The sequence below is a fragment of the Pseudonaja textilis genome, chromosome 1, assembly GCF_049901715.1.
Source record: "Pseudonaja textilis isolate UNSWEBS1 chromosome 1, rPseTex1.2, whole genome shotgun sequence".
Lineage (NCBI taxonomy): Eukaryota > Metazoa > Chordata > Lepidosauria > Squamata > Elapidae > Pseudonaja > Pseudonaja textilis.
Window position 1 is genome coordinate 292979502 of NC_141990.1, and position 16770 is coordinate 292996271.

The 16770-nt window shown below is 39.5% G+C and overlaps 2 protein-coding genes across 8 annotated transcripts; one reads left to right on the top strand and one right to left on the bottom strand.

The window, feature by feature from the left end:
* Positions 1–6027: 6027 nt before the first annotated feature.
* LYSET (lysosomal enzyme trafficking factor) lies at positions 6028–12001 on the top strand. 7 transcript variants are annotated; one of them, XM_087922110.1, is made up of 4 exons: positions 6039–6057; positions 6100–6196; positions 8315–8337; positions 11108–12001. In XM_087922110.1, exon 4 carries the CDS (start codon positions 11124–11126, stop codon positions 11517–11519), a length of 396 nt encoding a protein of 131 aa, XP_087778236.1. In that variant the 5' UTR covers positions 6039–6057; positions 6100–6196; positions 8315–8337; positions 11108–11123; the 3' UTR covers positions 11520–12001. The 7 variants fall into 7 exon arrangements, with proteins under 7 accessions (XP_087778238.1, XP_087778234.1, XP_087778236.1 ...); XM_087922112.1 differs by having other exon boundaries at positions 6028–6196; XM_087922108.1 differs by lacking the exon at positions 8315–8337 and having other exon boundaries at positions 6038–6057.
* Positions 12002–13275: 1274 nt separating this feature from the next.
* GON7 (GON7 subunit of KEOPS complex) lies at positions 13276–16673 on the bottom strand. Its single transcript, XM_026713403.2, has 2 exons — positions 16383–16673; positions 13276–13438 (listed from the first exon to the last, which is right to left on the bottom strand). The coding sequence occupies exons 1-2, from the start codon at positions 16573–16575 to the stop codon at positions 13326–13328; spliced, it is 306 nt and encodes a 101-aa protein (XP_026569188.1). The 5' UTR covers positions 16576–16673; the 3' UTR covers positions 13276–13325.
* Between the last annotated feature and the right edge of the window lie 97 nt (positions 16674–16770).

Here is a 16770-nt window from a genome sequence, read left to right on the forward strand (position 1 = left end):
CTTCATTCTCAGAAAATACTTATTGTATGTAACCTCAGAATGTTTGGATGGAAGGAAGCTCCTCTGAGCAATAAAACCATAGAGGAAATTCTGTGTGCAGGAAAAGGTAGCACAATAAACTGGACAAAGTCATTATCTCATCAATGGGCAATAATCTCTCTCCATGAAAGTAATTTTGTTGGAGCACCCATGACAAACTCTTAAATTTACAAAAGCATCACAAAAGGCCCACAAAGGATGACCTATTCCTAGCTTATGCCATTTATTTATAAAAAGTTTTTAAAAACATGCACCTGGTCCTAAATCTTATTATCTTAAGCTTGAACTATCAAGTGATATGTTTACAGTATAGTATATGATTTTCTGATTGATGCTTGTGAAAATGCCATGGGAGCATTATAGAACTGCAAGCTCCTTTGATTTAAGATCCTGCTTCCCTGCCAGAGAAGCTGGAAGAAATGGAATGGAGCAGGTAATGGGAACCAGTTCACCATATTAAAGTTATGACATAAAGAAGGAAATGTAGCTAAATCTATTTTATACCAATATCATTTATTATCTTTCTCATTTCAAAGATCTCACCAAATCCATTCAGCAAGGATCTTCTCAACCTTCCCCTCTCCATTCATTCATCCATTCTTCCTTCACGTAGCTGTTCTACAATTTGATTTCTGAACAAACAACTTCAATGCATTTTGTACTGCTCAGTTACTTTTTTTTATTAAATTCATATTTAGTACCAATTCATTCTTGCTCCTATCACTTCTTGTACAACTCATTCAATCCTGATGGGGCTCAAGGTTGACTCAGGCTTCCATCCTTTGGAGGTTGGTAATGTGAGGACCCAGACTGTTGTGGGCAATATGCTGGCTCTGTAAACTGCTCAGAGAAGGCTGCAAAGCAAGCAATGTGAAGCAGTATATAAGTCTAAGTGCTATAGTTCTCAAGTAATCCATTCCCTTTGCATACAATTTACATTTATGTTTCTCCTTATTCCAACTCTTATTTCCATATTATACAATGGATAAATGCCCTCGCTTAGGCTTAGCAAGTGTAAATAGTTTCAATACAGAGCTAATAAATCTGCACCATGACACTACTTATCAATGCCGTTGTACTAGGTCAAACTTCCATTAAGTTTTATTCCATACAGTGTTCTGACACATACTCAAAATCTCTGAAAGTCATTTGTTTTACCATGTACTTCTGACTATTTCACAGCAAAAGATTTCTATGATATATCTCCAAAATGATCATTCAAAATATTAGGTGGAAAATGAGATCTTAAACCCTATCAACGCTCCTGCATTCTACTGAAACAGATTGTTCTTCTTAGCATTTTTTCTTCTAGGTAAGGGGGATTTCCGACTGGAAATAAAAACCCATGTAAGGAGGAAATCCTTCCAAGAAGATATTGCACAAAAATACTGTATATAACCTGCACTTCACTTTAATTTTGAAGTTATCCTTGCCTTTTCCACAGCCACTCTTTTTTGTAGTAACTCTGTGGTTTGTATTTTAAAAAGTGGATTGTGGTTGTTGTTGTGTAGGATTGTGTCCTGAAACCACCTGATTCTGATCCTCCGGTGCACAAACAAGTCAGACTGAAATAAAATATATAGCCATATTTATACTAGTAATAATTATTTATTACACTGTCATTAGAGTTTGAAGGGGAGAAGGAAAGGATTGTAGGCAAGTGCAATAGCAAAAGTCTTTCTGATTTAACCTTTCCTGAATGATTTTGCAACATTACTTTTTGGCCAGGAACGCTAACCCCACATGAATGACTCTATTTGCGCTTCTTTCTCACAATGTTCTAACACCTCTCAGAAACTGGGTTCAAATGTCAAAGGCTCAATGTCACTGTTCTCATATGGGTCTACACAGAAGAAATTGTGGAAAATACAATTATTGCTGGTTTAGCAAAAATGGATGAAGAAAAGCAACGTCTTCATATGTTAATCACACAAGCATATTTATCCTAAAATGCAAATACTGATTGTTAAGAAGCTCTGGCACGGTAATCGGTATTTTTGCAATTTGAAAGTTTATTCTGCTAAGTCTAGAGAAAAAGCTGTTTTATCTCAAATCTCCACAATCAAATTTATCAAACCTATTTTAGAATTACTACAGCACTTTAGGATTTATTCATGAAGATCGGCTTTCCTTAGTCTATTGTGCTCCATCTAGTGGGCTTCTACAGAATTTTAAGCACAGGAAAAATGGTAGCAGTTACTTCCAACCAACCTGGGCTTCCCAAAAGAAGATTCTCTGTGTGAAAAGAACAATCGATCTGACATATGTTATGGTGTGTATGATTCCTTCAACATGTATGACAACATCATGCTAGTGAGAGAAAATGGTGCTGATGTGGCCCAACACTGGGCGAATGTCGTTTAGTTTTAATCCTTATTTTATGTACTTTTTACATGCACTATATTTTATGACCTATTTTACAACTATTTTATTTGGTCAGTATTGAATGTTATATGGTTATAATGTGAAAGTGTTTCTGACACGAATAAAGAATCTGGTTTGATTCAACTGACATATGCCATGGTTTGTTTACTCTCCATTTATTAATTCAAACACAAGGCTGGATTTCCATAACATGTTAAGCACAATCAAACCACATTGTAATGATGTCCTGTATGAATAAAACCAATTACTTTTATATAAATAGTCCATAATTTAACTAGAATGTGTCAAAAAGAAACATTATGCTGGGTTTATACACTTAAAAAAATGTTCAATGGAGTCTCCCAAACCAGCATTATATTAGAAACAAATGAGAACATTCATTAATTCATTCATTCACCTTTAGAAATTGCCTACAGGGTCTCTGGGTAGTCTACAAATAAAAGTTTAAAAACATAACAACTAAATATAAAAATTTAAAATTGAGGAAAGGTTAGTTAAAACTTGGCATTAAATATTAATTAAAAGGTGGGGCAGGGACTTCAGAGTGCACCCCTCTGAGCCCTAAAAGAGACAGCAGAGTCAGTCTTTAGATAGTTTTGAAAGGTCTGGAGATGGGGGGGGGGACACAACCTCACCTCGGGGGGGGGGGGAGGCTGTTCTAAAGGGTGGAGACAACCTCAGAGAAGGCTCCCTTCCTGAGCCCTTCCAATCAGAATTCTTTAATGTTGTCCACAACATACCTTTCCTGCCTGACTAGGTGGGATGGGCTGTTGGGGCGAAGCTGGTTCTACAGGTAACCTGGCTCCATACCATGTAGGGCTTTAAAGATCACCTTAATCAGACACAGAAGCAAATCTGTGCGCTCTCAGCACAAGTGCCATTATATGCACTATTCGTTGGGTGCCCAACATTGATATCTTTTGTATCAGCTTGAAGCATCCAGATACTTTTCAAGGATATCCCCATGAAGATTGTATTGCAATCCAAAAGGGAGATGACCAGAGCATGAGTGACCGAGTAGAAAGCTTCCCTATCCAGGAAAGTGTGTAACTGGTGCACAACAGAAAGTCGAGTAAGGGACCTCCTTTATCTTAAGAATAACCTGTAAATAATACTTGTATAAACTCCTCAAAAGCCCCCTCAAAAAATCTTTGATTGCAACAACCCTAGCAGAACTGATTTATCCATAGGAGCAATGACCCACGGATATTTTTTTACAAGTATTCAGCATAGTTAATTTCCTGTTATTGGTACATTGTATTCTGCCATTTTCACAGAATTCCACTTGTTTTAAGGAGAATTTTTGTAATGTGATTTCTTCATATATTCTAGTGCTCTCTGATTTGATTAGCTGGCTTTGGAAAACAGATGATTCAGGCTGTTTCTCAAAAAATACTTTTTTGCCTGAAATAGATAAGAATGCAATTCCCAAAGCAGTTCCTCTCAAGACACCCATCCTCCCAGTTTTACTTAAATCTGGTTGATTTGACTGGTTGCAAAATTGGCAATCCTGATTACTTTTTTAAGTATAGATATTTTTTGTCTGAAACAGTAGACTGTGGTTCCTGTAAAAACTTTTGGATTTATTTTATCATATTCTTGTTGCTCTTACTGATCTTTAATATACCCAATCACTTCTGGTATCAATATTATTTTAAAAGTGCCACTTCTATTGTCATTTTCATATCATTTCCACAGATGACAGTGCTAACACTGCTGTCACCTGGTTTTTCAGTATTCTCAGTTTACTCTTCATTGTATCTATCTATCTAAATACATATGGTATATTCTTTGATTGGGGTATGTCTTTGTCCAGGGATGGGATCCAACCAGTATAACTACCGGTTCTGTTGCTTTGCGTCACATGCGCATGTGTGAGTCGCGCGAGTGTAATTTATGACCTGCTGAGCTGCCCGGACAGCTGAGCAGTGCTGGGTGCGAGTGTGCAGCGGTTGGAAAACCCCCTTTTTCCTGCTTTTTCAACTGCAGCTGTGTCGTGCAAAGCTGCTGCGGTTGAAAAAGCAGGAAATAAAGGTCAGGTAAGAGCCCGGGCTGGCGGGCGGGTGGGCCAAAACATCAGCAGACGTAGAACCAGTTCTATGTATGTTCTCTGTTCGCTGCTTTTCAGAGCAACCGGTTCTACAGAAGTGGTCAGAACTGGTAGAATCCCACCTGTCTTTGTCTAAATGTTAATAGCAATAGCACTTAGACTTATATGCTGCTTTATAGTGCTTTACAGCCCTCTCTAAGCGGTTTATAGATTCAGCATATTGCCCCCAACAATTTGGGTCCTCATTTTACCCACCTCGGAAGGATGGAAGGCCGAGTCAAGCTTGAGCCTGGTGGGATTTGAACTGCCAAATTGTAGGCAGCTGGCTGTAGAAGTAGCTTGCAGTACTGCACTCTAACCACTGTGCCACAGAGGCTCCCTAATGAAGCTGCTGCTGCTTTAGTTCTTTGCACAAGCCTTGCATTTCCTGTTCATGTGTCCCACTGTTGCAATGTCATGCTGACTGCATTCACAATTGCCAACAGCAGACACCACAGAACTTCCTGGTGTGCTTGCACAACGTGCCGACACTCTCACAGTAACAAATATCTGACTATCACAGGACTAGCTCAGCATAACATTAACACAGGTTCAGCAGCACTTGTGGGATCAACCTAAGAGGTGGGCAGACCCTATCTAGTAAGAGAAGTTAAGTGGCATAAGAGGAAGTGGTCCAGAAACCCAATTCACCTGACAGCCACATGATTTATATTCAGATGCTTTGAAAACTCAGTCTCCCAGGGTCATGTGATCACCTTTTTTTTTTCAATCTCACCACAAGCAAAAATCAATGGGGAAAACCAGACTCATTGAACAATCCCGTTATTTACTAATTTAACAAACTGCAGTGATTCACTTAACAAACGTGTCAAGAAATAATAAAATGGGGCAAAACCACCCCTCTCTTAACCACTTTCTCACTTAGCAACATTATTTTTTTTTCGGGGGGCTCAACTGTGCCCGTAAGCCAAGAACTATCTGTACTACATCACAGGGGTGTACCACTTGGTGCAAAAACTACCACTAGAGAAGAGAGTCTCAAGAGAGTCTTGCCCTTGGGGCAAGTGCCGAAAATTTTCTTTACCTATCAAGGTAGCAGAGAAATCACCTTTTTCTTTTTACAAAATCCGATCTTCTTGGTCTAAGGAGGTAAGTTTCGTGTGTGTGTGTGTGTGGGGGGGAGAGGTTAGGGAAAATCCTGCGCTTCCCTGCGGATCCTCAGGAATCCCCTCGCCCCCCCCCCCCGCACAAAGAGGTGGGGGAGATACCAAGCATCCCCTCTGCCCCCACGTTAAGGAGGAAGCCTGGCTCGCTCTTTCGTCTCTCTCCCCCGCGACCCCCCCCCCACCCAAAAAACAACCCGACTGGTAAAACCGCCGCGTGGTTCTGGACCGGCAGGCTTGTGGGACCGGGTGAACCACCCTCTCCTGCCCCCGCTCGTCACTCCCGAGATGGGAGCCGCTGCACTAGCCACCCCTCGTGCACTACCCGGAAGCAGAGGGAGGCGAGGGCGGGTCTTCGGCCGGAGACAAAACGGGTGGTGGGGCCCGGCGCCGCCGGAGGGATCCAGAGCGTGAGCTCGGGTGGCGGAGCGCCCGCCCTCCCTCCGCTGGACGCGGCGCAAGGAGCGATGTGATTGGGCGGGCGGCCCATCCTCGGCTTTCTCCTCGGCTGCTCTCCTCCTCCGGCTTGTTTTGCTCCCGGGTTCCCTGGTGGAGGAAGGTACGCGGTGGGCGGGTGGGAGGGAGAGCGGGCTGGCAATGCGGCACCTTCGCCGCCCGGGGTCGGGAGGGAAAGGCCGATGGCAGAGCCTCTTCCTCGAGTGGGGGCTTAATTGCTCGGATTGGTGCTCCAGCATTGCCTAGGAGCCCCTCCCGTCCCACTTGGCACCTGGCAACTTTTAGTTCCCCTTGAAACCCCAGTTTGGGGGTCGGGGGTGGAGCTGGTGGCGGTGAGGAGAAGGAAGGCATGGATTCCCCCATGGCGAGGAAATGCCAGAGGGCAGCCTCTCAATCTAGTTGAATTTGGGTGGGTGGGTGGGGGAGAGACCGCGAGGGAAGGGACCAAGGCGCTGGACATCCTTGAGTCCTGGGCTTCTGGCTCTAAAGTTCTACCCTGGAACATGGGATCTCTCACGCGGTTTTTCTTCTCGGAGGAGGGGGGGTGTCTTTGCCCAGCCCTTGGACGGAGTTGTATTGTTTCATCTATACCTCAGATTTTGGGTAGGGGGAGTTAAACACAGCAGACATGGGAGATATATACAGGGGTCTGAGCTTGGCTGATCTCAAAAAGAAAAAAAGAAAAGAAAAATTAAGCAGGATCAGTTACTATTTGGATTGGAGGCGGCCAAGAAGTCTTCAGATTATAAACCTGAGTGGGAAATTAAAAAAAAAAAATCCCAGAAGAAGGCATGGCCAATTATTTCTATAGTGCTGCCAAGAAAATGTGTAATATCCATAAAATCACCAGAGGGAAGGGAGTTCAATCTCAAGGAGACTTGATAATCCACTTAAGGTACTTTCAAGAGGTGTGCTATAAAAGAAAATTCTCGACAGAGAAAAAAAGGGTGAGAAAAAAAGTTGTCCTTCAGACTGAATTTTGTTTGTAGTTACCTGGTATTAATGAATTTAATAACTGATTTTCTTGCCCTCACATTGCTAGCAGTGGAAATGCATCCTTTTGCATTGTATGAATACCTCTCTCACGGGCTGGACATTTAAAATAGATTTGGTTTTTGAATGGTTCTGTGGAAGTGTGCTATGTTTAGAGGAGGGTATAGCAGAGACGCAGTGTAGATAAAGATCAATATGTAAGAGAAAGATCCATTAATGTGGTTTAACAGAATAACCATATGGCAGGTTAGATAGCAGTGAAAAACCATTTGTTACAAAAGATACAAATGATAAACAGTGGCAGTATCATTCTTACATTTTCTTCATAAGTTTTCCAATATTTTATACATTATTCCCTTTGGGAATAATGTATAAAATATACATTATTCCCTTTATACATTATTCCCTTTGGGAATAATGTAGTTTTAAAATCTTATGGAAAATTATAGTTAGTGCGTCACCCTTTTGTATGTGTGTGGTTGTGTATGCCTTTGAGTCAACATTAACTCCTGGTGATTGCCTGAACAAGTTCCTGAGTTTTCTTGGCAAGATGTTAGAAGTGGTTTGCCATTGCCTCCTTCCTAGGTCTGGAAGGACTGACTTAGGGTTTCCCAGTTGGCTTTGTGTCTAAGGCAGAGATAGAACTGTCCCAATTTCTAGCACAGGTGTATCCATCCCCATGCAGCCCTGGATGGGCTGCAGTGCTGCCCACTTAGAAGATCATAAACTTATTTTTGTAAGCTGCCTAAAGTCACTTAAAGTGAGTAGGCTATATAAATTCTCAAAATAACTATATATAGGCCAAGACAATTCCTCTTCACTTAATGAGACTCAGGCAAGCCAAAAATTTGGATATGCCTATTCAGGGATGTCCGACTCCTAATCAGTATACCCTAGTGGCTCTGTGTCACTCTTACAGAATATAAATATTGTCCATGGACTATAGCTACTATATGGAAAGCAATACTTTTATGGTACCCATTTTCTATAGGTAAAATGAAAACCTGCAGTGAAGTTTTACAATACTGAGTAGTTATTTTCATATGAAGTCTTTAATTATTTGGAAGAATGGAATTAACATATATGTTATAAGGGAACACCAAAATTTCAAAGTATGCATCTCATAGTGTGAACAGAGGGGTTAGATTCAAGAAGATCGGTAGAGAAGTGAAGAAAATTAATTCAAATTAATTCAGAAAGTTATATTTATTTTCTTTGTTTTCTGCAGACAGAACCTTCTGGTGGATCCTGGTATTTAGTACAACACTGTTATACCTTTTAAAACAATATTGTCATTATCATTGGCAACAAAATTTGTAAATCAAGCTCTGGAACAGATTGTTCTCATTGCTACATGCTTCAAGTAAAAGTATGCTGTAGAACTGGAATAAAGTTCCTGTAATGTTGCCTTGAGATGATTGTTTAGTGTTTGTGCTGATAAAATAGTTCAACATTTAGGGTGGTTTTAATGATTGCTCAGATTGCCCCTCAGCCTCAATTAGAGCAGCAAACAGAAACAGAAACTACAGTGCTGTGTACAAGACTACAGACCTCTCCTATGACTGCAGTAAATATTACTGTGGTATTACAACTCAGTTCTATGACTTTAAAATGTATCCACGGTTTATATTAAGTTCTTCATAAACTTCATCATGAAATTATTGCCTAGAACTGCTGTGCAGATAAGTTGCAATACAGATCAGTTGGTCTGAAGGTACTGCCTGGACTTTCATTAATGTGCTTGATCTATTTTCCCAGAAATTCAGAATTAGAATCTTTAGAGTATTTTCACAAAAATGATACTAAATTAAAGGTATGAGCATCTATGCAGCATTAATGCTATATCCAGGTCTCTCTTTAAATAGTGTGAGTTTTAAAACAGTTTTAAATTAAATTGTTTTAAATTATTGAGATTTCCTTTTATATATTGTTAAATTGTAGCTTTTTTCTGAAAAATGAAAGCAGGTGTGCATGTGTGTTTCATTCATTCATTCATTTTCACCATTCTAAATTCAGTATGCTCCTAGTTTGGAGAAAAGTTCAAACTAAAGCCACTATGCCTCTATATATTGTAACCAAAAGAAAAAGTGTTTTTTTAACAGCCACAAAATCATGTACTGCCTACAGTTCTGCAATTAATTTAGAATGTTGGGATGATTCATGGCAGGAATAAAAGCTGGTTAGACATCTTACTCTGCTGAGCAATATGTGCCCATAGCTCTCATAATCATACTGGGATGAGTGATACTGAGAGTTACACATTCCTAGTTTGATATAATATACCTTTGCATGATGAAAGTAGAGAGAATTTTAAACAAAATTTGCTGCTTATAGAAGTATGCTTCAGTATCACTGTGTGATTGGTAAATGATCAGAATTATAGAATGTTGAATCAAAATGTTGGTTTTCTTCAGATAAGAACTCTGATGTCCCTAGTTATTTTTGTTATTGTTTTTATATGTTATTTTGTTTTGCTTTAATCATTGCATCCCAGTTTTCAGAAAAAAGCAGCCAATTCTGTGGAAAATCTTTTTACACATAATTCCTTTTCATACTAGATGGAAAGTGTCTCATATCCCACCCTCCATGAAAAACAAATGAGACTTTAATAATCAAGTAATGAATGCCATAAACCACCAATTAATTGCTTGGGAACCCTTTTAAATGCTTATAATAATCAAACATAACAATAATTCTGATACTAGTATATGTTGGAAGGTGATCTGTATCTTGCATAAGGAAGGAATTCAGTCCCGTGGTCTTGCTGTAATGAAACAGAATAAGTATCATAAGCATAATTTGCTGAAGGCATTAGTTCTATAGCTCCCAGTTCTAAATATGTTATCTGTGTGCTATGCTGGGGCATTGTTACCAAATAATACGTAGTTGAAACTTGAGGATATCTACTAATATTTGCTAAAGAAACTTTAAACAAAGTTTAGCAGCTTTTTTTAAAGATCTAAGGGATCTTTAAACAAAGGCTGAAAATAAAGGTGAATTCAGTGAATTACTCAATTACTACACATGTATTCTTTTCATATAGAAAGAGGGTTAATGTATTTATTTTTATATTGCTATCTACTTATATAACATTTTCACCATTACGTGTGAAATATCTTGGGCTGAGAGTGAAGCACAAATGACCCAGTCAGCTCCATACCTGAGTGGAGCTGAACTTGGAATGGCTAGACCAGGACTGCTTACTTTAAAACTACTACATTATATACTTGCATAAGAACCACATATGCATATAGAAGTGGGGTGCAATGGCTCCTCAGTTAAAGATGCTGGCTTGTGAGCTGGAAAACTGAGAGCTTGGTTTCGAGATCTAGATACTATGCAATGGGATGAGTTCGAGTTACTGGCTCTAGCTCCTGCCAAGCATGCAAATGCGAGTAGATATTAGGTACCATTTCAGTGGGAAGGTAACAGCATTCCAGCATATAGTCATGCTGCCCACATGACCATGGAAGTGTCTCCAGATAACGCTGGTTCCCACCACTAAGAATTGGAGATCAGCACCACCCTGTAGAGTTGGATAAAACTGGACAAGAAACCTCTTTATGCATATAGAATAAAAATATTCCATAGGGGGAAAAAAAATTGGAATATAGTAAGGGCAAGTAGGAAAAACTGAACACATTTTAGACAAAAGAAAAAACGTCTCACCAATCTGCCTCATTGAGAAATCAGCTCATCTAAAGGGCAATTAGAAGTTAGGGCACCTGGCTACAAAGACAGGTCAGTTAGGCCCTGCTCAGTTATCAGCAGTCTGCATAGCAGGCCACTTTACCTCTGAAGATGCCAGCCACAGTTGCTGGCAAAATGTTAGAAAACCAGTCCTCTGGTCCAGGGAGTCCCAAACTTGGCAACATTGCGCGGACTTCAATGCCTAGAATTCCCCAGCCAGTCTTAAAATTGCTAAAGTTGAGAAACACTGGCTTATACTAAGCAACTCTTATTATTGTGTACTATTGTATGTTACTTTTCTTCACAATGGCCAATTATTTTTGTTTTTAAGGTGCAGAGCATGGAGAATGATGAATTTCCGTCAGAGGATGGGATGGATTGGTGTGGGACTGTATCTAATAGCAAGTGCTGCAGCATTTTATTATGTCTTCGAAATCAATGAGACTTACAGTCGACTAGCACTGGAACACATTCAGCAGCCGCCAGAGAAATTTAAACAAGAAATCAGTTGGATGCATTCCTTAAAAACACGTCTTCTCTCTGTACCCTTTTGGCTATGGGCCATTATCTTTTTAATACCTTATTTACAAATGTTCTTATTTCTTTACTCATGTACGAGGGCTGATCCTAAAACAGTGGGCTACTGCATAATTCCTATCTGCTTGGCTGTGGTTTGCAATCGCCATCAAACATTTGCAAAGGCCTCCAATCAAATCAGCAGACTGCATCTTATTGACACGTAAGGAAATCAGTGTGGCTTGCCCTCTCCCATTCCCCTGTGGCTGGGTTTTGATAAGTTGGAAGACCATTTGAATATCTGAAAAGAACTTGAAATTCTTTTTGTCAACATTAACCTCTGGACAGAACACCTACCAACCTTCTATTTTTTTTAACAAGATGATTTTTAACTATGGGGGTATTCTATTTGGTGAAAAGTTCTTTGAGAACAGGGGGTAACATTCTTCATATTGGCCTTACAAAGCAGTTTCTACACTCCATCTGAAGATTTTAGAATAAATATATATTTGAAACTCTAATTCACTGTGCATATTCAAAACTTCAAGTTTCCTATAAGCGAATTGCTGAAAATTGAATTTACCTATGTTTATGTGTAAATTTTGGAATTATTATAAAAGTGGCATTTGAGACATTATCCTTTCTCCTTTGATGATGTTGCACTAAATAAAATGGGATTCCTTTTGCACATGATATGCTTAAAAGAAAATTATCCTTTCATAAATTTCTGCATAATTTCTTTAAAATGTAATAACTGCTGCTCATGTTTGAAAAACAAGCTGATGTTTAATTGTCCATTCTCTAACTACCTGAATCATTGAAAAGACAGTGAAATGCATTGTATATAAAATAACTAGAAGCAAATTCTGTAAACACAGCCTACAGGTACAGCAGCAATATTCTGAATATTGATGATTTCTGAGAACTGGTAAGCTCATAGAGATGCTGTTCGGAAGGTTAATTGGGTGCAGAAATGGGGGGAACAGTGGTTCAGATAATATCTACAAATTCAATTTCTGATCACTTGGATAAATAGAAATTTCAGAACAGAAAGTTCCACATTCCCGGTTTTTAATCCTTGCAAATAACATACATTTATACTACTCAAAACTACTACTACAAAAATGTGTGTGCCTGACTCCCAATTTTGAGAGATTACAAATAAAATATAAAAGAAAAATACAACAGTAGACAAAAGGAAAACACCTCCAGGTATGAACAAAAAATAAGGCAAGAGTAAAAAAAAGAAATCTAAGGCCAGAAGGTAAACTGAGTAAGCATCTCAGAACCACCACCCCCTCTAGTTCTCATGAAGATAAAGGGAGATCGGGGGAAGTACATTCAGACTTTTAAGATTCTGCTACTATAATCTTATATCAAAGGAAATATTAGTATCTTGAAGGGCTATAACAGTCTTGGCAGTCTCAGTATGCTTAACCTCTTCCTCTGCTTGCTCTTTCTTCCACTTCTGCTCACCCACACCTTCTAATTTGACTTTCCCCTTTCTAACTTGAAAGCATGGTGAAGTATGCTCACCTGGCTTTCTAAAGATCTTGAAAAAAAAAATGGCTAAACTTGCCAGCTGTAGACATAATGCCCATCAAATAGCTAGGGTTGGCCAGCTTTGATTTTAAGATGTGGATGCTTGTGGACAATGTGCTGGTCAGTTTTTCTCTTTCTTGGCAGATTAAAGAGCAACTAAGTGCTTCCCCCTGAGGTTTTCTGGTAGAGGCTGGGCTGTAAAACTCTTGGAGGGGGGGAATTAGCTGAGCCTAGACTTGTTGGGAGTTGAGGAGGGTATTTCTGCCTAGCAGTAGTTGCTCCAGTCAAGCGTTTTCATTGTTGCCTTTCCCAAGCAGAAAGGGTACTTTCAACTTTGCTTCTTTTTTCCTCACACATACGATCTTGTTGAATCATTTCAATTTACAGATACAAAACTTGAGTATTTTAAATATCCAAACCTTCAATTTTTTAAAAGATAAATTTTCATAGTACAGGAACTTTAATTTTTTTAAAAAAAGTTATAGTTTCTATCAGGAGTGTGATTTTGTCCGTTTTAATGGTGGTTCATCTGAGTATGCTTTGGTGTTGATATGCTTTCCTTCTTCCTCCTCTTCCTCTTCTTCATCTCCATCTTCATCATCATCTACAAAAATAATAATTGTCACATAGAACTATTTTTCCACTAACAAGTGCCTCCCAAAGTAATATACTACTTTTGATAAACATTTCCATAATCAAATCCATTTTTCTCTGCTAGATCGAAGTTCAAAATACATGTAGGCAAAACATTATACTCAAAGTTGTGGTTCTATGCTTTAGAAATAGATATTTCCTTAGGTATTAGTTGTGTTATTGTGTTTGAATGACAATCTAATTCACTCAGCTACTCCCCCAAAATACATCTATACTAATATACACTAGTAATGTAGGGTAAGCATTCTCCTAACTGAACAGTGAATTGGAATTATCAGTATTCACCTAGCTACTTACAGATGACTAGGAAGTAATCACGTTGAATTTTTTTCTATACAACCTTTCAGAAAATACAGAATAAAATCTGTACTCTAGTGCAGTCAGCATCACGAGAGATAGAAATTCAGCCTTTCCAATGCTTTTCTAACCCCCTTTATAATTGGGCTAGTGAAGATGAATTATAAAAATCACAGAGTAGTTTTCCCAGAGCTGACTAACTTTTGAAGGGCCCATCTAGACTTCTGTATACAGATGTAAAAATTAACCATCTGTTAACTGTCCTGTTCCAGTTTGAACAATATGACTGACCAGAGACATTACTGTAGTCCTCAATATTGGTTAAGAATTGATACTGACTTTTCTGACATTCCTGCTGCTGCTCTTTATGTTTCTGTTGAGCCTTAAAAAGTAGCTGATTTTCTCTGACAATTTTGAATGGTTTTTCATGAAGATATTAACACTTGATGATATTGTGTTTGTGTTTAAAAAGGCATGATGTGAAAGCTATCAGTTCCCTGACCATAGAAAGTCCTTGTGCAGATTATCAGAGCAAACAGTATTTACAACAAATGAGAGAATTTCCACTTAGAAAGAGCAAGGTGGTTTCAGAGCAAGCCATGGCTGCGTGTGCCAGATTTTTACCATCAAGCAAGCAAACTGCTATTATGTTTATGGTTGCTATCTTTAAGAGCATTCACTGGGACTTGGAGTACAAAGCTGTTTTGGTGATCAGCATACACAGCAAAATCACCTGAGCCTTTCCTACATTTTAGGATACAGTTAAAGTTCACAAAGACAAAACCAACCCTTTTAGTCAAAATAGGACTGTGATGAAGGCATGTATTATAACCACTGCTGTTGAAGAAGGTGCTAGGTTGGATAATGGGGAAAAGTCAGAGATACAAGAAGCAGATAAATTGAATTTCACAGATGCAACGTAAGTCAATGACTCTGTTTTCACAGAGAAATCAGAACTGAAGGCACAGGAACTATTAGGTGTCATAAACAAGAAGAGAGAGGCTTCGACTACTTAAAAAGACCATGACTGTCAACTCATGACTCAAAAATTAACATGGCCTTTAGAGATGAACCAATTGAACTGGTGGCTAAGTTCAAAAATCTAGCTCTCTGCCTTTGAATCAATGTTGCCAGATTCAATGATGTTGGGTGAATTGGAAGTGATCAGTCAGCTTTTACCAATAGTATGTCTTTGAAAAAGGAAAAACAAAATTAGGATTCAATGCAGCCATCGTGCTACTCTATACAGCAGAGAAATGTGGACAGTTTACTCAGCACCTATGGACATTTCAGATGAAGTGTTTTAGGACTATCCCGTATGATTAATAGTGGAATATGAACATTAGATAGATATGTCAACAGTCCATAACTGATATGATCTGGCAATCATCAACCAAAGCAACCAGTACCAGTTCCAACCAATGACCAGGCATGAATCCTAAGTGACAGTAATGTAATACATTTTTATTAAATTATTTATTTGTACCCCACCTTTATTTTTACAAATACCTCAAGATAGCAAATATATCCAACATATTCTTCCTACCCTGTGAGGCATGTTGGACTGAAAGTGACTGGCTCAAAGTCACCCAACTGATTTTTATGGCCATATTTTATCTGTGATACTCTGTTTAACCCCCACATTCTCTTTCTCTAAATTTTCTAAAAAGGGGAGGTTGGAAACTGAGTGAAAGTGTAAAAAATGAATTGGTCAAGGGAGAGATTATAGCAAGGGTGCATTATTGCTGTCTTCAAAACAGGTTGCATCACATCCTTTCTCGAAGATATATGATTATCTCATCTCTCCTGAGGATCTCAAGTCATTCCAACAAAACAATCATCGTTCATTCTTGGTTTTATGAATGGGCCAATCTTGTCTGTCACTAACCTATGGATTCTTACTTTCACATGCACTCACAACTAGATGACACCAATTTAATGATTCTGACATATGCTTCAGCCCTTTTATTCATGATTAAACCTACACCTTAATTTCTTTGCATGTATTCAGCAATTCTTCTCCATAAGATCCAGCCAATTTCATTCAGCTCCATTACATCCTTCCTTTTTCTCTTATAAGCACCAGCAGTCAACATTTTATATATATATATATTTTAATGTATGGTCTTTACTTTTTTCCTCCTTTTACATTCCTATTTGCACTATCTTCCATAGGTCATTCACATGACCTTTGGGGCACCTAGATCTTTATACCCTCCATCCATGTTAGACAAAGCCTTCAGATGACTCTCTTTAGTCTAAAGATGTGGTATATATTACCACACCTTAATTCTATCCATGATGCCAAACGCACCCTTCCCTGCTAATAATGATAGAATAGAAAATAATAGAATAGAGCTGGAAGGGACCTTGGAGGTCTTCTAGTCCAGCCCCATTTCAGATATCACGGTGGTCAGTTTGGGTACGTTTGGACCAGTATTCTCCAAGCACAATCCAAGCCCCATTTGATCCCTCCTTCGTTTGCGAGCTGAAACAGAGCAATCAAAAATCTGTCCTCACAGGAGCCGCACACAGTAGGAACGGCCACCATAATAATATCAAGGGCAACAAGCCGGTTCCAGAAACCAGCCCCTCACCTCCACGCTCATCCCGGTCTCCGGAGGCAGCGACGCTCTCCTTCTGCACCAGAGGGTCAAGCCGAGCGGCGACTTCCTCCCGCAGCCGAGACAAGCCCGCCAGCAGGCCCCGCAGTTCTCCCGGAGGCTCACACTGAACACGCCACGCTCGTTTCAGGCCATCGCGGCCGGTCAACTCGGCCTGCAACTCCATCGCTCGGTTCCCGGCGCCAACGAGGAGCCAATCAGCTTTAGCGTATCCGCCTCTGACGAAACGAGCGGCTCCTTCAAGTTCTCCTCCCCTAATTTAACGCGCATGCGCCACCCAATCCCGCTCGCTTTTGTCGTTGATACGATACGCAGAGGAGCTCTTCCGACCGCGCATTGTCTCCGCCTCCGTCCGCCTCTG

What these genes read in the sequence shown, in the direction of transcription:
- GON7 (XM_026713403.2), bottom strand. Translation starts at nt 16,575, where the DNA reads ATGGAGTTGCAGGCCGAGTTGACCGGCCGCGATGGCCTGAAACGAGCG. An exon ending in AGACCGGGATGAGCGTGGAG is followed by an intron (nt 13,439 to 16,382) that starts GTGAGGGGCTGG and finishes TTATTTTTGTAG; the next exon opens with ATGATGATGAAGATGGAGAT.
- LYSET (XM_026713370.2), top strand. Translation starts at nt 6,885, where the DNA reads ATGGCCAATTATTTCTATAGTGCTGCCAAGAAAATGTGTAATATCCAT. An exon ending in GACTTGATAATCCACTTAAG is followed by an intron (nt 6,989 to 11,107) that starts GTACTTTCAAGA and finishes TTTGTTTTTAAG; the next exon opens with GTGCAGAGCATGGAGAATGA.